General features: G+C 36.3%; 1 protein-coding gene across 19 annotated transcripts in view; it reads right to left on the bottom strand.

Annotated features, from left to right (window-relative positions):
* The window catches only part of ROBO2 (roundabout guidance receptor 2), a 1066866-nt gene that overhangs the window by 72742 nt on the left and 971923 nt on the right, over window positions 1–22201 (bottom strand). For all 19 annotated transcript variants that reach the window (XM_061357715.1, XM_061357704.1, XM_061357703.1 and 16 more), the window contains 5 exons: window positions 17770–17975; window positions 13103–13184; window positions 12398–12563; window positions 10541–10707; window positions 6234–6355 (listed from right to left, as the gene is read on the bottom strand). In XM_061357715.1, the coding sequence (XP_061213699.1) occupies window positions 6234–6355; window positions 10541–10707; window positions 12398–12563; window positions 13103–13184; window positions 17770–17975 (743 nt within the window). The remainder of the gene's footprint in view (window positions 1–6233; window positions 6356–10540; window positions 10708–12397; window positions 12564–13102; window positions 13185–17769; window positions 17976–22201) is intronic.

Below are 22201 nucleotides of genomic sequence, written 5' to 3'. Positions count from 1 at the left end.
GCTTACTGCATGTAAACTTATTAAGCACATCTTGGCTACTGATGCACTGAAATAGAAGAAAAGAAAAACAAATTATTCTCAGAAAGGGACAAGTCTTTGAAGATACCCTACATGCTTTCAGTTAGTCATTACTTGGCTCACAGCTCATCTTTTCATGAGATGCACAGGGAAGTAAAATAAACATAAGACAGATGCAGAGAAAACAGCTTCTAAGGACATGTGCTGTTTCTTGCGTTCACAATCTAAGCCATCTCTTTACGTCCCGGGGCTGTGATGCTCTCAGGCCATCAGATGGAGATGGAATGCTGGTTTTGGTTTATATTTTCATACGTTGTTAGGCAAGCAAAACTCAAGATTGGACCATACACGGAAGTCTAACAATGCTAACCTATAGGAACTATAAATAGGATTTGTGTGAAGGAAAAACTGAAAACGTGTTTTATCTCTTAGGGAAAAAAAAAAAAAAGAAGCATGAAACAATGATTTGAGGTATTATGATGTTTGCATGAATTTTCTCAAAAAACAATCAAACCAATTCGATGGATAAAACCAAACCAAACCCAGCTGCTTCTGTAGACAACAAATAAAGAGCCAAAGAAAGTTCAGCACAAACAGCCAGACTATACAAATAGCTGTTTGATAAACCTATGGGTTCTAGCTAAGATCAACAAGTAGGATTTCTTTTCCACTCTTGACAATTTGCTAGCTCAGAAGTATTTCAGAATTAGAGGCACATTTGTCTTACTTAAGAATAAATGAAATTAAGGCTGAAAACACAAACCAGGTCTATTATGCTTCTTCTATAATAGTGTTACAGTTTACTGGGGCATTCAGAGGGGACACAGATTCTTAGGCATTAAAAAGGAGGGCAAGCAAGAAGAAAGCTTTATTTATGAGAGCAAAGCAGAAATGTCTTTCATCAAAACTGTCACTGTTAAAAACCTTGCAACATATGTTACAACAACATTAAGCTTGCATTTTATAAACTTCTCTGCATTCACTTTAAGTGAATTTATGCACTGAAAGAGGGATATAACTCACAATAATAGCTTGTTAATACCGAAAGAATCAAGCTGTGTTTTTAAGAAGAACATTAACCAGCTGTTTCCAGATGAAGGGAGTCTGTAAATCAGAGTAAATTGTTTTTATCCATGTTTGACTTTGATTAACTAAATGTTTTACGGACATAAAGACTTTGCGAATCTTGTGTTTACTACAAAATTCAGCAAGAATAATACTTTCATTCACTTTGTAATACAGATTATCAACCTAAATTACAGCAGAAGGCTATGATGTTTAATAATCAAACACTGGGTTCGATTCCTACCCAAGTTAGAAGCTACACTGAAAGGCAACGTAACTTTGTTAGAAGTATCCATGTTGTCATTGCTGTGCTTTTAATCTCTACTGACTGCTGCCTAGTGGACAATATCTGAAAATTCAGAGTTGACTAGGCTGAACAGTGACAGTATGCTGCTACGAAACAGGATGGAAACTTTTGTATGGCATGGTAGAAACACAAACTCACAAACTCACTGAGAAGAAATGGATCCCTACAGCATACTTACAGCACACTAATTTTGATTCCATCTATCTACTTATATACAGGCAATATGCGAAGCATTCATAATATTCAAAGTATTCATAAAGTATACCAAAGTATACTTTTTCTGCTACACTTCTAAGTTCCTAATCTAAAAGACTAACCAACAAAAGGACCATGAAAACAAAACACAGTGCTACAACAAGGATGTCATGTATATGGAAGCTATAAACTCACATAAGTTTCACAAAGCTTCCAATCAGATGTTTGCTTACAACAGGGCTGAGTGAGCTGACTGAATTTTAGTTTATTGACAGTGATTCCATTTGTCAGGGTCTGGGAAGGCACTTATGAAAGAAAATACTATGCATATTTTTAATGTTTTCTATAACCATTCAGTTGTATTCAGTGTCAAGGAGAGGATACAAAGCTATTTCTCATGCTGACTTAAAGCTAGTCTGAATCAATAGGGCCATTCACATGGTCAAAATGTTGGGAAACTATGCAAAGGTCACTTCACATATGGAGAAAAGTGGATTTTTTGTTTTGTTTGGATTTTTCTGATTACTAAAAAACTACTCCTGGATAATAACATGGATTAATTGGAGGTGTTTTTGAAGTATAGGACAAGCATGTTTCCCATATATGTATACACATGTATATGTGTGTACCTCTATAAGTATGTATACGCATATACATACATATGTTTATATGTGTATATATACATATACATACAGTCTTACATACAATACAGAGTCTGTGACTTCACCGTTCCCTCCATTTGTTATGTGGTAATTATGTGTCACACCAACAGCAGGCTACTAAAAATATTCTTAGCATTAAAGAACTGCATTCATCTGTGCTAAGCATCTAACAACTCAATAGGTTTGGTGCAAGTTCACACATAGGCAGAGTTGCAGAAACATGCACCATGATTTAATGAAAGAATGAAATCATTTGTAATTATTCTTTCTCTCTCTTTCCTTTTTTTATTGCTGGCTGCCACTTCCTTATACAGAGTACTTAGCATTATTACAGAAATTGCAGGAACTCTCTTGCGCTGAATACCAGGAGCAGAGAATATTTCTAGTCTTCCTGTGACACTCTTAACTACTCTTGAATCTGTACAAGCAGCAGCGATATCCACTCAGAAGAGCTGCACCAGTTGCTGATCTAAAGATACACTTTCTCCCTCAAAAGACAGATGGGGGAAAATGCAGATGGTCTTTTAAAAGGTAGAAGAGAACAATTACTGGATAGGCATTTCTCAGCACTGACCTAATACTTTAAGGCAATGCTCCTTCTTACCTTCTTTTACCATGAATACATAGTGTGTGAGGTATCTCAAAACTGACAACAACTCTCCATTTCTGCAGAACAGGAAACCCATTTTCCCTGCATGTTCAAATCTGTACATACCACAGCTGAACATGAAACAGGTTCAAAGCATACTAGATCACTCATTTAAACTATTAGGTTGTTAAAAAGATAGCAAGAAACTCATAATGCAGCTGATGCTGCAAATATCAGCTCCTTTCAGACAAAGCTGCTAATCTGCCCCCTAAAGAGATCTTGCAATATGCTGTGTAGTATGTAAACTTTTACCCCAAAATATCCTAACAAATACTCTCCTCCCACATCAATACTCACAGCAATTCTCCATCTGCAGAGAATACCTTGCACACTGTGCTGAACTCACCATAACACACTCAGAGTAATCCCTGGAAATTCAAACAGCACTAGCATTTATCTGTCCTACAGGAACAAGACAAAAGGTGACGGTACACTAGAAGACTGTCTAAAGGACTTGACTCCTGAAGCTTCCAGTGAATTACATTCATTTAAAATCAATGTCAAATTAAAAGACAGAGGTAAATAAATTATCCTTCTGCCTGGTAGCAGCCCAGAAAGCAGTCAGGGTTTCAGAGCAACAATTCTTTTCCTATAATGAAGAACTGATTTTCACTCCTGCTTGTGCCACAGGGCTCCTTTCTAATGCTAGGAAACTTTACATCTGACCACTAATGAAAATCTCAGTTTAATGCCCAGTGAGGCTAGAAGTGCTTAACTGTAGTTGAGGTCAGCTAAAAAAAAAGTGCTTGGAGTACAAAATATGCTGTTCCAATGCAAAATGTTTTGAGAAAAGTGAAAATAAATCAGACCCAAGTTTGAAAATTAGCCATTTGATAACACTGGGCATGTCTGATTCTGTAACTCTCATCAGCAATAAATATCTCTGCACCTTGCCTCTCTGTGTGTAAATTTAGGATAATGACACATTTTTATCATCCTGATGTTAAATTCAGTATTATTTGTGAAGCACACAAATGTTACGGTTGAGAGCATGACAGATAAGGAAGCATGTGAGACAAACTAATAATATTTTATTCAATGCAAGGCTTCAATGCTATGAATTTAATAAGACCTGGCATCACAGAGTGAATAAAGAAGATAAAAAGAAATGTTGAATAGCTCCATGAAGAACAGATCCTGTATGTGACCTCATAATTACAGCCACACTTTAAAAACCTATGCACAAGAGGAATAAATTTAACAGACATGACACTTCTTTTTTATTAACACTGAATTTGTAAACCAGACATTTGTGTGTATTTTAACATTGCAACACACCTGCAGAGAACTGTTTCTGAAAGTTTAAACTCATATTTGAAAATCAAAGAGAAAGTAAACCCAAAACCCTTTCAGAAAGAAAAGAGAAATTGGTGTTAATTCACTGGGAGTCAGGACGCCAGAAACTGAATAACCAGGGATGTTCCTTGGCATTCACTCTTTGAATCGCAGAAAGTCAGCACAAGGAGTCTTACAACTCTCATGGTGCTTCTGTCCTTTTGTATGATAGCTGTACTATCTAGCCATTTTATAGCAATAGAGGGAACTTTATTCTCTGGATAGAGTGGCTTTTTTCCTAGAGACTATGGTTAATTAATTGGTTTTGTTCTGGTTGCTGGAAAGTTTCTAATTAGCTGTTCCAGAGATCTTCTGTTGTGTCTTTCTTCCCTTGGGCACTTTGAAAGGTCTCTGCAGAGGCCTATATGCTTGTCAGATTGTATAGGGTCACTGCTTTGAGAGATCTTCTGAATAAGCTGATACCCCTAACAATTTACCTTTACCTGACCATGTTTTCTTCACTCATTACTTGTTCAGTAGGGACACCAAGAGACTCTTTTAGATAGAGATATACACACACACATAAATATAGATTTCATTATAATATAATGATATTGGTTACATTGCATAAAACTGAATTCTGTTTATACTGGGGCTTCCTTTTGTAGTATATGCTAAAGCAAAGGCAAGCCTATGAAACTGTTTTTCTGATAACTGTCACATCCAAGAAAGGACTCAAAGGAGCACCGTACAGATGTAAGCCAGGTTTGCATTTCCTGGTTGCTAACATCTAAGGTTTCTTAACTACTGACCCACCTGCTTGGGCAAATATCTGCTTGAGCAAAGGGTTTGCTACAAAGGTTAGCCAGTGTGTTCTGGAGTGATGTAGCTGAAGCATACAGCATTTTTAGAAAGGCAAGCTGTGTGTTGACATTGAATGCAATGTGCTATGACACATTTTCTAAATAATCTTCTAACAAAGACAAATTTGTTGGTTTCTCTATTTATTTTAATCGGCCTTTCAACCACCAAAATCTGCCAGAGCAAGTATGGTGCATAAGCTCCCGTAAATATGGCTAAATTGTGCAAAACCAACAGTAATCCTTATAATACATAATCTATCACCACACTTATCTCCTGTTGCATAACCCCCTCTACACATTAACCTCTTAGCAATATTACATGTAGAAGAAAATCCCTGAGTATTGAGATCAATCCATTAGCAGATTTCATACCAGACAATACAACTGTTTCAGTGACATGCAGTACTATTTCTCTCGCTCTTCTGCCTGTGGCTCTCCTTCCTCTGGGGAAAATACCCCAAGAGCAAAACACTCGGCATGCAGCACCCTGGCAACTCTCTCCTCCTATGGTTACAAATCCTTTCCTTCAAGCCTCAGGAAGGAAAACATAGCATTTTGAAAGCCAAACACTATATTAGAAATTCTACCCGGTAGTTTGACCCTTGAAATAGAAAAGTTATTGACTACTGCCAAAATGATTCTAATGAAAGGATATCCACTGACTGTGGGTAAGGCTGATGCTAAAAAACACAGATGCTACACAGTGGATCAGGCATCAGCACCATGTGTTTCTGATTGCACTACAAGTGCCCTATAGGAAACCTATTTTTGCATTTTAGAGTCACCACATAATAGGGTATTGTTGGAAGTCCCTATGCCTTGAAGTGGAAAGTGCTTTTTCATACAGCAATTTCCTGTTGATATTTAACTTTGATTATTTTTTGACATGCACAGTAGTGAGTCTGCAGATCAATTATCCTTTAGATTATGGTGTTAGCCATATTCATTTTTATCGTATTTTTCTAGTCAGACAGCTAGCTCACTTTTGAGCTGAATGCTGAAGATTTTCAACCTACCTGACTTGAAAGAGAAAATAAAAGACCATTTCATTACCACATATATATGCCTGTTATAATGTTGTTTTATCAGAGCACTCACACTGGGGTCAAGACTGGAGCTTTTGAGTATGGTATAAAAAACTGCAGGGATAAATAGGCAAAATGAAAGTACTGTTAAGGTAATAATAACACAAGACTTACCGTCCAGGTAACTTGAACCGTTGTGGGTGTCAGCACAACAGGATTATGCAGTCGTACAATTACATCTCCCAATTCTTTCTGCACTTGCCTGTGATCCACACCTTGTGCTGGTGGGCTGATATCTGCCAGGCACACACATGAAAGCATTATTTTAGTGAGAAGAGTTATATATGGCATCAATGAGAATACTGAATAGCTTGATGACCTGATTTAAACACCCTTTATAGTAGTGAAAGTGGTAAGTGATGAGAGGGATGAAATATTCATTAGTCCCAAAATACTCAGATATTAATAATGTTGCCCAGACGTCTGGAACCAAACTGGTTAGTACAATTGAAGAAAATGAACAGGTTTGTTTATTTATTTATTTATTTTCTTAGAACATACATGACACTAAGTCATTACACGTTTCCAAACTTCAACTAAGCTTCCCTTCCCCACATACCATGCACACAAGAAACCAAACACCAAAAATAGCATTTTCTTCTGTAGGGCAAATTTTCCCTTTACAGATACAGATAAGGAAAGCTAGAGAAAATACAAACAAAAAGATTATCCATTAAGCTAATCTGATTCTGAACTTTAAAAAGGCCAAAAAAAACCTCTCTACCACAAAAATTTCTCTCCAAGACTATGCCAAAAATTTATTCAAAGTGTGTGTGGAAATTATCTATTTTAGTCAAAATATGAAGGAATTTGATCACTTAGTATACCTCTAATGAAAACTGTGATTCCATCCACACCACCACGTGCGGCTCTGGTACTTAGTCCTCAGGAGCCACATTTGACTTATGCCATTGTTTTAAACTGAATGAGGCCATATTACCTTTCTAAACAGGAACTGCAAATACAAAGTATGTGTTAGAAAATGGAGCAGGAGATCTTCCATGTGTCTTTTTAGTGATAGTTCCTGGAAATCTTAGTTTTTTGTTCTGTTGTGCCAAAAGAAGAAAGCTGGGCTGTAGCTATCTCTTAGGCTATATATCACCATAGCATGTCCCTTCTTCCATCTTAAGAAAAAAGAGAATGCACTTTCTATGAGCCAGTGAAGTCTGCATCCTTTCAGCAGATCCACCAAAGATCTTACAATGCTGTTCCTGAACAACAGTTACAGAAGCCCTTACTACGTCAGTTATCTTTGTGGACTGAATAATGCCTGTTAGGAATATATATATATATACTGTTTGTTTCTGCTGGAATTTGGTTGAATTTTCCAGAAGAGAGAATCTGGAATACAAGCACAAATTATATCCCAAAGGCCAAATACATTAGGCTCATGCTTGCCCAGGCATCTGTGAATTCTGCTTGGTTTTCTCATGGGATCTGCAAGCCAAAGACTCTTTCCCTCTTTTCGGATCAACCTTATGTCCTTGTGAAGAAAATATATACATATAAGGTTTTCATCCCCCTCTGATGGTCTTAGATACGGGAGTATGCAGCATGTGACATCTTTTTATCTAGTAATATTATTAAGAAGAAATATTAGTGCTCTTACAAATATAACTGAGTTTGAATCACATGCCTCCCGATTTTGAAAGAGAGTAGGTTTTAATCATCAGTATTTCAACGTCATAATTCTGGACTGTTATGGATTCTGAGCCATCAATAAACAATATTGCAACAGGCTTCTACTGATACTCAAATGAAAATGGCTCCATGGATCTCCAAAAGCAATATAACCCAAATATGGATGTCAGTGAAGGGCCTTGTCTAGAAAATTATGCCTATCCAACAAACCAACAGAGAGATACAATGAAACAAATCTGCAAGATAGCAACTGAGACTGGTTTACAGGATGATAATTTAAGCTGCTATCCACAAAAAGCTATGATCCTTGATACAAAATACCTACAGCTAGCCATGGCTACATTTCAGGCTAAGTTATCCTCTGGTATACAACCAACAAAGTATCTCTATTCCCTCAGAAGACATTTCTACATATGTATGAACTACATTTCATCATTTTAATGGAATGTATGCCCAGAAGTAAGGGAGTAACATGGGCTAATATTGGTAAGAAATAAGTATCAAGATGTATTCTGTTTTCCAGTATGTACACTTGGAAACATGCGTATGTGATGCTCACAGTGTAATATCTTGTAATGTCATTTTCACTTTACTAGCAGACTCCTGGTAGAAAAGCTGTTGATCTATCTATAAGGATATCATCAAGTACTGGAATAATAAAGTCACGACTGAAGCAAAACTGGCATGAGAAGCTATATTCTGATTACAATTAAGAGATCTCTATTTCCTTTAACCTGTCTTTTAACAGCTTCCAGGGAAGTTACTACTAGTTGCTAGTAATTTAAATTCCAGGGATAGGATTATATATGGTTTCTTTAAAGTGTTTTTTAATATATGGTTTGATCTGCTAATAATCCAAACAAGAAATCAGCTCTTTTCTTAATTACCCATTTCTCTGCTCTTAGTTGATGTAAGGCATGTAAGGTAAACCTTTTGAAAGTGTCCAATTGTCTGTTTGAGGTCCAATGCTGAAAATAGGCATAAAATCCTGTTACTTATCTTTTCCATACTTAATACCAGGAAATTAAAAGCTCAGCTATTAAAACTACTACAGACACCTGTTGCAAGCTAGTATTATATAGCACTGTTATAGCTGCTTTTTTGTTCCTCCATGGCCACTGTGAATAGACTCTACCGTGTGTCAGCTTCTTCCATGAGCTTGAATTGAATTCAGGCGTAATTAGAAATCACATCAAAACATTATGTTAATTTTCAATTGATTTTATGATTTAATTCTATTAAACTGCAGGCTTGCAAAGAAGCTATAAATCCTCTACATGTCTCAATGTGCTTGACTGCTAAACAGCTTCTGGAAATGGAGGCTACAACACATGCTGCAGCTAATTAAAAGATATGTTTTTACTGAAATCAAATTGCTTGTCAGTATGTCAGATGAAAAGTCTATACTTGACACTCAAATGCCAAACAAAGTTGTTGTGTTTTTTTCTTTTTTTACTAGGTGATAAGTTATGCAGAATAAAAGGCTGGTGCAATGAAAAGCATGAGTCACCCTATAATAATGGGAGAGTAAGGAAGTGAAGAAAACTTGTGATACTCCATGGACAGTGAAGCCATTAAATCCCTACCCAACTCACTCCTTCCACTTTTCAGAAAGCAGCTCTGTTTCTCCTTCTACAGCAATGATAAGTATTTTTAGGGGATAATTATTAAGGTCAGATTTATTTAGGAACAGACTTGTAGGAGAGGCTGGATGCGATGCTTTATGTGATAAAGAAATTCCACCCTAGCCTTGTTTCTCTCTTTCCATCTAGGATCAACAAAGGACCCAAACCACTAACACATGCTGGAAGTTGACACAGGATGCAGTTTTCAGGCACACTATTATAACTTCAATAAACAGTGACAGAAGATGACGTTCTAAATTAACTGTGAGAGGGGCTATTACTTTGGACCTGAGGAAAATTACAATTCAAAAAAAATCATTAATTCCTATATTCCAACCTGTTTAACACAGAGCTACATTCATATGAAATATTCAAGCCAAAAACATGCCTGAAAAGAAATTTCTTTGTGGCAGTTAGACACAGTTTTTAGAGCCCGATGTAATGGTGAACAGAATTCAAAAGTCCATTTAATAGCAGTAGAGGATCACAGCTACCAATTATTATCACTTCAGCCTTTCCTCTTTCTTCATGCAATGGATTAATATAAAGAAATCAGAAATCTAGGTAAGTAAGTAGCAGACCCATACTTTTTTCAGAATAACTTCAAAATATTCTTAGCATGCAGATGCCTTAATTGACATTAATTCTCTGCCTAGATTTTGGACCAGACTAATCAACACACTGCAGATATTTTTTTAAGGTCTTCTGATTAAAACTAATGCAAATCACAGTGTCCGTCTATCATAAGCACTTGTTATTATAGAATATCCCTATTAGAATAATGGAGAAGAAGTAAGGTCATGCAAAGAAAAAATACTGAGGGGAGCATGGGATTCTGAGGACTTTTCAGAAAAGCTTGGATAACCCACATTACTTTCAATAGAAACCAGGCATCGAGGAGCTCACCAAGTCAAAATGAACTGCAAGCCAAAATGTCTACAGTGTACAAAGGATTAAAGAGCTAACCTATTGCTCCTAAACTCCAGATTGATACAGCAAACACTGGACTATTTTTTATCTTTATTGGTTAAACTCAATTCATGATTCCTTCAGTCAGGGTGCTAGAGTCAAATGGCCAGACTGACTTATAGGTCAGCTCTCAGTTAGCTGTTTCTATTTCAGCTCAAGCACATAAACCTTAATGATCACTATTACCTTGTGTTCGGACAGGATCTGACATAGGGCTGGGGTCACTCAGGCCTTGTGAATTGATAGCTCTCACCATAAACAGGTAGATTGTATTGGGTCGCAGTCCTCTCACAGTGTAGAGAGTGGTCTTCACATGGTTAGCCACCGTTTGCCAACTATTGCTCACAGATTGACTGCAATGACAAGAGAGCTGAAGGTTACGGACTAATGTATGAGAAAAATATAATGAAATTACCTACTTTTGTAACCCTGTATAAAGTCTAAGTATAGGAAAAAGCTGTAAAAACAGGTTAAAAATAAAAAATTTGTTTCAGTTAACTCATCAAGATGGGATTGAAAAGATCACATAGCTGTCAAAAGTGTTTCTCTTTTCAATAGAAGCAAAAGCTTTTGCTATTTCTCTAAATAAACACCTGCAAAAGAAAAGTGTGGAAAGTAAATTTGAATTATAAATAGGCCACTCTTGAACATAAACCTTAAAAAACAAAATCCTGTTGAGTAATTTTCCACAATGCTAAGTAAATTATGTCCATAAATTGTCATTGGAAGAGCTAAAAAACTTGAACTAAACACATACTCAAAGTTACAAAAAAACCCTGCTGAAAACATGTTTGTAAATGAAGGAAAGCATATGAATATTTTTTCTGTCACTACATCTTCCATTGGACATTATTATGATTAGATTACAGTGCACTGTATGAAGAGATTTCAATTTCTGATTGTTAAAAACAGCTTTTAATGAAAATGCCTGGCTTTTGTTAAGGTTTTTGATGGAATGCTACTGAAAGTGAATGTAGGGTGAAAAAATCACAAAAGTTTAAAGATAAAATTTTATTCTATTGTGCTTTGTTGTATAGCGTTAATAAAAAAAAATCTTCAGATATATTAAAAGGAAAAAAAATTAAAAGCTACAAGTTTCACATTGCTTTGATTGTTTCATTCACACAACACACAATGGGTAAGCTCTGGACCAAAATCAACAGTCTGCACATGCAGTAGTGTTCTTTGCATATTAACATATCAGGATGAAGCATTATCATTCCAGTTTCTTAAATTTGCACGCATATGATTTTGAAAAATTCCTGCATTAATTTTAATTAAAAGATTAATCAAATAATTTGCCATTTGTTGAACATCTTGATTAATGAAAACATTTAAAAATGTGCTCATTTTTAGGCTGAAGCATATACTACGGATACATGTGAGAGGTATGGGCCATGCTCAAACAAACTTGCTGAATCAGAGCCCACGAGTTCTTTCATAACGTGCATTAATTGCTGCTGTGTGGAAAGGAGCAGCTGGATTCAGCCTCATGCTGAAGGATGAAATCCTAAATTATCAACACAAAACTTTTAGCTGAAAAAGCTAAATGCGTCTAAACCAGTAAAAAATAGAAACAGAAAGCGCTTTCACTCTTTAACAGGTGGTGCTTTAGCAAGAACAGGAATTAAAGCATGCAGAGAGGCTTCAGGATCATCCATGTATTTTCAGGTTATTTGTACTATGGTAGTCAAGATAACACTGGCCCAAATGATTTGACCTGCAGCATTCCCACAGGAAAGTCACTGAGGGAAAAGTAGCAAATCACGACTGTATTGTTCTGTTTATATTCCAATTGACTTCAAGAAATAGTTAGATGCTCCTCTCATTAATCACTTAGAAAAAAGTGATAAATTACAAAAAAAAAAAAAAAGCAACACTGAAAAATAAGAATCAATGCCTGCCATAGGAGTTGAGTCTTTAAATTAAGTTTCTAATGATATGTGTAGAGTCCCAAAGAACACCATAATACCAAGAGAACTGGTAACAGGGTTTAAATAAAATTAGAAAGGAAGGAGATTAAAAGTAGAGTAATTCACATACCTAAAAGCCTCAATGATATATGCACTAGCTGGTAGGCTTCCAGGAGTCCCTGGCTGCCAGGACAGGGTGACACTGTTCTTTGTAACATCAGTGACCTGAGGTTTGGATGGTGGCCCAGGGAGGTCATTTATATCATAATTTTTACTGACTGTTGCTCCACCGGATTCTGTGAGGGACAAAACAAAACAATTACATTTTGTCCTTGATTGTATGAATTTGATCAAGAAGAAGATTAAAAGGAAAAACATGCCAAACATCTGGAAAAACAGCACAACCAATGTTCTTAATCTACACAGAACTAAGTCAACAACTATGCATTGCCATGTATAAGTTTATGTAGAATACCAAAACCTCAGTCTGAGAAAGCTCCCATATCCAGATCAACTCCAGTATTCAGAGAACACACTGGACTTTGGCAGGCCTTTGTATAGGCATAATAGTTTTCTTGCCTGAGCCTATTACTGGATGAATCCTCAGTTTATTAAATACTCCTGTTGAGAAGAGTTATAGCATACCACTGTTCACTGGATACAAATACGAACTGTTGTAGTGTTAAAAGACAATTAAATTAGTGAAGGAACTAACCTTCCCACCTAAAATTTCTCAACCCCAGATTTTCCAGAAAAGATTATTGGACTCAGACTCTAATATACCCTACACTTTCATTTTGTGCCAACTGAAAGAAAGCCTGTGGACATCGCTTACCTGTCACCTCCAGCACAGCACTCCAAGACGTCTCCCCACTGGAACTTGTCGCAACGCAAGTGTAAGTCCCAGTATCAGACAGCTAGACATTAAAAACAGTTAAGGGAAGTTTTAACAACCTTTTAGAATCAAATGACTGAGTTTACTCTGGTTTTCTTTCTCTAAATTTTTTGCTAAGAAGGATTTAGCCTAGACTTTACATGAGACTACAGGGCACGGGACACTTCAAGCAAACATTTAATGGTGCCTTACTTTGAGAGAACTATAAGATTAGTTGTTCTGGGCCCCTCAGTTTAAGAAGGACAGGGACCTGCTGGAGAGAGTCCAGCGCAGGGCAACTAAGATGATTAAGGGAGTAGAGCATCTCCCTTATGAGGAAAGACTGAGGGAGCTGGGTCTCTATAGTTTGGAGAAGAGGAGATTGAGGGGTGACCTTATTAGTGTATATAAATATATAAAGGGGGAGTGTCACGAGGATGGAGCCAGGCTCTTCTCAGTGGCAAACAATGAAAGGACAAGGGGTAATGGGTATAAATTGGAACACAAGAGGTTCCACTTAAACCTGAGAAGAAAATTCTTCTCAGTGAGGGTGACGGAACACTGGAACAGGCTGCCCAGGGAGGTTGTGGAATCTCCTTCTTTGGAGACATTCAAAACCCGCCTGGACACGTTCCTTTGTAACCTTATCTAGGTGTTCCTGCTCCGGCAGGGGGATTGGACTAGATGATCTTTTGAGGTCCCTTCCAATCTCTAACATACTGTGACACTGTGATACTGTGTGCCTTACTTTGAGGGAACTATAAGATTAGTTGTTTCTAATATTTTTCTAATTCTAATTTTCATGTTGTTAATGGTACTAGTACAGCATGTAAGTGCTACAGGATGGATGTTTTAGTGTCATTCTTTGTATTGGTTACAACAAATGCAGGTGAAATCAGGTTGACAACATAACACTTAACTTCTTAGAGGATAAAATCTCACCATTCATAATTCCCTGACCCAGAGATACAATTTCCAGTGCCAGGAAGGCACTTAGATTCTTATGACAAATGAAGTCATTTCTACACAGGCCACCACACATACAAATACTGTTGCTGAGACTTATCAGTGGTTTTCTCTACACAGACAGTCTTTCAAGCAATTTTCAAATAGCAAAATTAAATTAGATCCTACACCATGCTTACCTTTCTTCTATTTCACATGGGATCTTATTTCAGGCTTGCAAGACAGTTCGGTAGCAAAAAAGTAATGCATTTGTGTAAAACTACTATGATTCCCTTGTCAGTTCATATATTTCAAATTTATTTAGGAAAACCATTCTGAATTATATTATCAATATCAATCTCAAGGCTGCATGAATTTTTCTAGTGTAAAATGTGCCAAGTGTTTTGCTATTTCTTGCTTAAATTTAAAGATTTCTAAGACAGGAACTAATGAAGACTAAAGAGCTGGATGGAAAACAGTAACTTTACAAAGCCTAAAATATACAAATGAACCCTCCCACCACTATCTATAAAGCATGGTAATCTGGAGATGGAAGCAGAAGGGGAAGAGTGCTGACTCTAGTGATAAAGGAGAAGAATTATATTCACCATCAGACTACTTGACGGAAATAGGACTGCATCCAAGAAGCTTTATTGGACTTTAAGGAATTGTAATTGGTTTTCTGCTAAATGCAGATTGGCAGTATAGCATATGTGCTTATATCTCACTCTTCAAAAAGAATGTCAAGGCAAATAAGTGAGATGCTCTTTAGATTACTCATTGATATATAATTTAATTGATTTTTAACTTTCTCATGTTTGAATTTTGTTGGTATTTTCTTCAGATACACTGGGACTGCAGTGTACCATTCTTAGGGGCAGGAAGCAACTGATTAATGCCAGTTCAATTGTCTGAATGAGCATAAATTGCATTTTAGAAGATGTTTTTTCCATGAAATAGAAACAATAATTAAACCCTTCTGACAATGGCTCAAAGACTCAAAATATAGAAATACTGCTAATGAAATAAGAAAGGCTCTTGAAAGGAGACAGATTTTTCCAGAGGAGAAAGCCTATAGCATTCTGAAGTAGTGTTTTATTTTGCTGCTTCTGAGCTTTTATGAAACATATAGTTCTTCATTATGTGATAATGGAGACTATTTCTGAAGGCTATGGTTCTCAACTTCATTTGTGTACTACTGTGACAGATGGTGTATGGCATACTCAATGAAGTATGGGGTACACACAACTGAGTAACTTGCAAGAAGGCAAACTCAACATAGAAAGCAAGCTGGAGAGATGCTGCTTCTTGCAAGTTATGGTGAATTATCTAACTTCCAGACTGTGGATGGATTAGATACAGACATAGTGTGTCAGTAATTCAATTATTTTCAGTTTTTTTTTTTTTTTTTTTTTTTTTTACTATGGAAAACACAACAGGGCAGGTGAATGGAAAATCTTTGCTATTCAGTAAAATAAATAGTTTTTTTTCTTAGTTAATGCTGGTGTCTAAATCTGGTCTGGTACAGTTTTATGGAGCATAAGTGAGTTTTCTGTCAGTGCTGGCCTGTCTGAAAGAGTACTGAGTGAGTGGTGTATGTGAGGTTTCAGTTGTCTTTCTCAGAGCAACTAGGAAGATTGGCTCATCAGAAAAATGTCTAGGCTCATGATTAGGACTACGGCCCACGGTTCACTGTGACTGCTGCAGACTCCTGAATAGCTTGATTTACACAGAGAGCACTTCACAGCAGAAGAGGAAAATCCCAAAGGCTTAAATAGTAGTAGCTTGTCTTTCTTTATCTTGGAATGTTTTATGATTGCAGCAGTGATTATTACTTCTGAGGGGAGGAGAAGGCTGAGGACATCTGGGTGATAAATATGAATTTGTTTTGAACTTCGGTATGTATGTAAGTGTACTTGAACGTATTTCATGGCCACTTTTTACTTAGGAAGCATTGCTAGTCCTCACTCAGCTACATCTAAGAGAAAAGTTAAACATTTCAGATTTAAATCCACATTTAATTCATAAAATTACAAAGCACAGAAGAAATCTGGTTTTGATAGTTGTGTGTGCTTTTTGTTATTAGGTCTGAGTCAAACAGTGCACTTTACTGCAATCGAGGGGTTTATAAAAAATGTCTTTCTGATCCTTTAAGGAAAATTGGTTACTAGTGAATGAGCCACTTAAGGATCAATAAAAGCCTCACGTCTTTCAAAACCATGCTCACTGCTAATACTGTTTTCTTCTCCCTTTGCAAGCATTTTTCTTCCCCTTTCATTTGCAGACCTCGTGCCTCTAACAGCGTGATTAATGCATTGGCACGATTCAGAACCAATTTCATTGTTTGCATAGCTGCATGCAGACAGGTATCCCAGGAGCTTCTGCCTCATGGACACTCCACAGAAGCCCATCATTGATGCCTGAAAGTTTGTTTGAAATCACTAAGCTTCCACCTTTAATTGCTGCTTTCTAACACTACTGGGGAATCTTGACTATTCAAGCGCACTCTTTAATCCAGCTCTACAGGAAAAATGCATTAACCTTCATGGCCTAAACCTGCCTTCAGCTCAGGAAGGAAGGATAAATTGTTTACTCAAAGAAAGCTGGCATAAATTTTTTAATAAATTCCATTTTGTTCCGAGGAAGTTAACAATTCATCTATGATCACTGATGAGATGGCATCAGAAAACAAATCTGTTCTTTATGTCTTGTCCTCGGTAGGTATGTTTATTGATATTTTTTTGGATGGCAAAGCTAAGTGCAGAAATTTCTGCTGATGAAATTAAATGGTTACTGAAATTACCTTTAAGTTCTTGATAATAATTAACTCACTGTTTCTCCACACACACGCTTGTCTGCATACACACAAGCATATATGCAATTTTATCTTTCAAGAGGGAAAAATTAAAAGCCCAGGCAAAGATTAGTGATGCCACGTTTTGGAACAAAATCTGGCATTATGCTACCTGGAATAGTGTAAGATTTCTTTGTACGTTTAAGCTACTCTATTATCTCAGGTGTCAAAATGTAAATATTATGATAGGCATTCTATTTTGAATAGAAACTCCTCTCCATATGACTGGATGCATGTTACAATGTTAGTTGTCTTCTCACATCTGCAGCCTGATGGAACATCTCCAGCAAGCATAACATTGGAATAAATCAGCCAGCTCAAGACAGCCAAGACTCATTGATGGATAAAATGCACAGCCAAACCCTGATGAACTCCAGAATCACTTGCTAGCACAATAGCTCCTTAGAAAATTATGATTGGGTGTTGAAACTGAACTGCTCCAAGTTTGAAGAAAGACAATGGGCCAGTGGCTTCACAGTAGAACAGACTGAAAAGATGAAGAAGGCCCGTCCTTTTACATGTTTCCCCACTCCCAACTCCTGTGTTTTACTGCAACTTATGTAAGATTTTAAATACAATTTCTCTTTTTATTTTTTTTTCTGAAAGAAATATCTCATGATAGTTTGGCTCTTCTCTTCCTCTCCTCCCTTCCCTACACAATATCAAAGAATGAAATAGGATGTGGACTTGGTGAGAATCTCATAGTAAAAGAGACCATTAAGCTAATTTTGAAGACAAGAGACAGGAAGACAGCAGAGCTGCTTGCAGCACACACCGATAGCTCAAGACTAGCCATGTACCACTTGTACCAATTGTTATCTCTACTCACCCGCAGAGATTTAATCTGAAGTGTCCCCTGATCCTGTATGGATGTTCGAGGGTCTCGGCCGAGGAAGGTGAATCCTTCTTTCAACCAGCTGATGACAGGGAGAGGGTCACCGGTTGCCTTGCACTTCAGCAAAGCTGTCCCATCCACTGACAGTGTCTGATTGATCGGCCCCTGGAGGATGATGGGTGGAGGCCTATCTGTCAAGACTAAAACAGTGACACCCACATTGGCATCCACACCTTTAACAATTCTCTGCTGAAGTTATTCCTTTGCTTGATAACAGCACTAATACAAGCATTAATTTAAGTAAGTCTCTGAAAGGCTAGAAATGCTACTTTTTTTTTTTTAAACCCACTGAATAACTGGCATATTTGAAAAGTATTTCTGTAAGAATTCAATTTCACCACTGTGAGATAACACCTAGATATAAAAACTTCTGCTAGCAAAGATCACCAGGCTCATTTGATTAAGATAGGATAAAAATTTAGATATTGATGCAGGAAAGAATTGAGGTACACCTCTTATTTCTTCCTATTTAGGAAAGCACTTAAAGCACATATTTAATGTCACATCAAAATGTGCTTATTTGCTTACCTGATTTAGGGCCTAAAAGAGAGATTCTATTAAAGTTCAAAGTGAAACACCATAGTCATTTTAGCATGGGTACCAACCACATCTCCCATTCATGCTCAAATTGCATGTTTTCATCAGCAAACAATAATACAAAACATTTCCATAATCTGAGTAATCTAAATTACTGTACCACTCTTTTCAGTGGAGAAAAGTTCAAACTCAATCAAGGCATTTAACAGCTTACTTATCAAACCATTTCACTGCCTTTTAAAGCTGTGAACTCTCTTAATTTTTTCCTCTAATAATTCAGATTTGCACACTTGAATTACTGCTTAAAGGACTCTGAAAGCAGTGAGCAAGTGCATGGCTGCATATAAACCATTCCATCATCAGTGGGACAACTTGAAGATGGAGTAAAATGCTCATGTTCGCTTTTCTTGAAAGACCAATTCTTCACAAGTAATTTTGCTATTAAACCTATTTTCTCAGCTGTTAAACAGCAAAATAAAACTCTGTTTCTAAAGAATGTGCTATACAAAATGAATGTGAAATACTTGAATGCAATGAGGTTATGACTTCTGCAAAAACCCAATATAACAGAATCAAGAATTCATTATTATATATTTACCTGCCACTGAACAATTGTACGATTGGTATTAAATCTTTTAACAGGCAGGATTAGCTCTTACACCAGAGTAAATTAGCCAGCCTCCACTGATGTCAATTGAGCTTGAATCATTCGTTCTAGCTGAGAGTGTGTTTCATTACAGTCCATACACAACACCTAACTCTAGCAGTGAAGTGAAAATACATTATTATGAAGCAATACAGTTTCTATTTTATTTGAGCTGTTTGAGATGATGTTGGATGAGACATCTTCAGCAGACCCAGATCTTTCATTATGCTGTTTAATAAATTAAAAATATTAGGGAGATGCTAGTGGTGTATTTTATAACTAAAATAATGGTAATGTTGCAAACATACTAGTTACCTTCTTTTGTTAACAAGATATACAAAGGATAAAATCATTAGTATTAGTAGTTTCTTGGAGTCCAACTTCACCATAGCTATTGAAATTGAAATTGAAAATAGAAAGCCAATACAGATTATTTATTAACACCAGAATGTGAAAGCTATTTTTGAAATTCTGAAATATTAGCCATTGAACTCAGAGACAGGAAAAACTATATTACAAGAAAAGAGAATATGTAATGCATTTTCACCTTGATATGCAATTTTTTAATCTCATTAAGGTTCCTTATGACTACAGAGTTCAGCCATTTGGTGGAATAAAAATTACCTCAGCTCATATGCGCTATCAGCATACCCACCGCATGAGTATATTCAAATGAAAATTTAGCTGTGTCAGTTTTCCTTTAGATTTAATGTAAACTGTCAAATCTCATTTTTCTAGATAGCTAAAAATTAAGGAAAAAGAATAACTTCATTTTCTAACTATTCCATTGCAGTTATTTTCTGTATCTAATTGCCTTTCCTATGTGTAGCAATGTAGGTATTTTGAAAACCTACTGCATTACAGATATTGTTCTTTGGCACATAATTAGTTTTTTTACAGCCCAAATGAGAAGCTCATAATCCTTTAAATAGCTCTGATCAATAGTGTAATTGAAAGTCTCCTGGCCAGAAGGAATCTTCATTTTCAAGGGTGTTATGGGTGAAAGACCACTACAGGTTTCCATGACACTAAGGCTAAAGGTTAAATGAACACTTAGGGTTTCCACTGATCTGTGAACGACTGTATTGTCTTCACAACTATGACTTGTAAATCTTCTCTAAAACGTGTATATGTGCTTGGTTTCCTACTATATAGGTCTCATTAGAAAGAACCCAAAACTTGGTTAGTGGATTAAAATGATAAGCATTCTGAAGAGCAGAGAAAGAATGAAAAATCCACAAAAAGAATGGGGTTTTTAATGTTTTCTTTTGCTTTTTTTTTTTTTTTTTTAATTTTACATAGTTTTCTCCTAGCAGGAATCTTTTCTATCCATTCCACAGAAACATTTTGTGTGGATAAAATATACTTGCATAGTAAAAGAGAAGCTGATCTAAAAATTAATTTAATTTAAAAAATGGATTTGAATCTATTTGCCAGCATTATATATACAGTCACATTATTCTGGTAAGTGAAAAAATATGAGATTTCTTTTGTGATAAAATGCATCTTAAATTTGGGGCAGATTATCAGAAAAGAGCAAATTGTATTTATTAATGAACAGTTTATTCTCTACAATGAAATTTGATCAACTGAAACCATGTCTTAATTTGGGTGGAATTTGATCAAATTACAACAGGAAATGAAAATAAGATAATAAAAAACTGAAGTCTTTACTTCCAAAATCAACATTTCAAAGGTTTTCCTGGTGAGTTCATTGGGAAAATCAGACACAAGTTATGAAATCCTCATTATGAACACTAGTACGATAGGGCAGGGTGCCCTCCTGAGAGGCATAACAGCAGAAACCAGTTCATCCTCTTCCTGTTTTGTGGAAGGGCTTCACAGGAGGCTGTGAAGTTGTTCTGAATCCCTCCTGTTTGAAACTGCCACACTTGCTATAAAATATATGTTTAATGAGGAAAATGAATCATTCAAAAGCCCAGGAGCACCATCTTTTTAATTGATCTAACATCCTAAACCAGTTCATTCGTATGTTGCCAGAAAAATCCGCAATGGGAGGTTAGGTTTATCCCTCCATCCAAATCCTACCCTGAACAGCAACTCCTGGGCAAACTGGGCAAAGTAGACAGAACTTACAGTTGAGCATGTAATGGTCAAAATTCTTATTAATAAATATTAATAATGACTAGATAAGGAGATATTGAGATCTCCTCCAAAGTATTCTGTGCATGGACCAAATTGCTAACTGTAAACTATCTTGAGCACAGAAATAGATGGAAGCATCTGGTTTATTTGCACAATCTGTCATTTTAAGCCTGAGTTGCATATTCACTTCTTGAGTTTGAAAGGGTTGCTAAGGTTGTCTTCAGTTTTAAAACAATTTTGCTTTTCCAGATGTGCCTTAGACAGTGGATTGTATGATAGCCTTTCAAGAAATACAAGATTTGAATTTCAAATACACTGAAGGCTCTTAGCACAGTCCATAAGCAGCAAAATTATCACTTAACTCAGCAATTTCATCACAGCTAGTAATCTCTTCTCATGTGAACACTTGAGTTAAAAATATTTCCAGTAAAGACTTGTAAGTGCAAAGATGTAACAACTGAAACACTGCTATATATGGTATAATTAAGCACTTGTTTTTCTGCACATGACATGTTTTCATTCTGTATTGGAACTTCAATTGGATCTAAATTACTCTGGATCAAACAAAAATGTGTTCAAAATGAAAAAGATGGCTCACCACTATTATTAAATCATTAACCAAACAGAAAAATTCTGGGCTATGAAGTAAAACTGAAACCACCAGCCAAAAACTAGAACACTAATGCTTAAGTATATAGCTAGCATGCACAGTGTTTATCTTTAATTACATTTTTTAAACCATTAAATTAGATTTCCTTACTGATAAAAATCATTAGCTTCAATAATTTCTGCTCAGCATCAACCAAAAGAAATTATTTAGACATTTATGGTTAACTTCCTAACTGAAAGCAATTTTAAAAATATCTGTGATCTAATGGCACATTTATTTATATAATCTCAGTTCCACAATATTGTTTTGGCACTTTTCTTCTGACCTCACCTGCCCTTTGACTCAAGTATGAAATGGTATTTCTATAAAGCTAACTTGTATTATTTCATAATCATGCTGACAGTGTGCTCTGGAAAGCATTTGAAGAGCGCCAGCCTTGCATTTCGTAGGCAGCAGAGCCACCAGTT

Source organism: Neopsephotus bourkii, unplaced genomic scaffold (genome assembly GCF_033783945.1).
Source record: "Neopsephotus bourkii isolate Nb327-2 ecotype Australia unplaced genomic scaffold, CSIRO-AGI_Nbou_v1 NB_911, whole genome shotgun sequence".
Taxonomy (NCBI): domain Eukaryota; kingdom Metazoa; phylum Chordata; class Aves; order Psittaciformes; family Psittacidae; genus Neopsephotus; species Neopsephotus bourkii.
The sequence above is the reverse complement of the archived record's forward strand: the minus strand, read 5'-3'. Positions and strand labels throughout refer to the sequence as shown.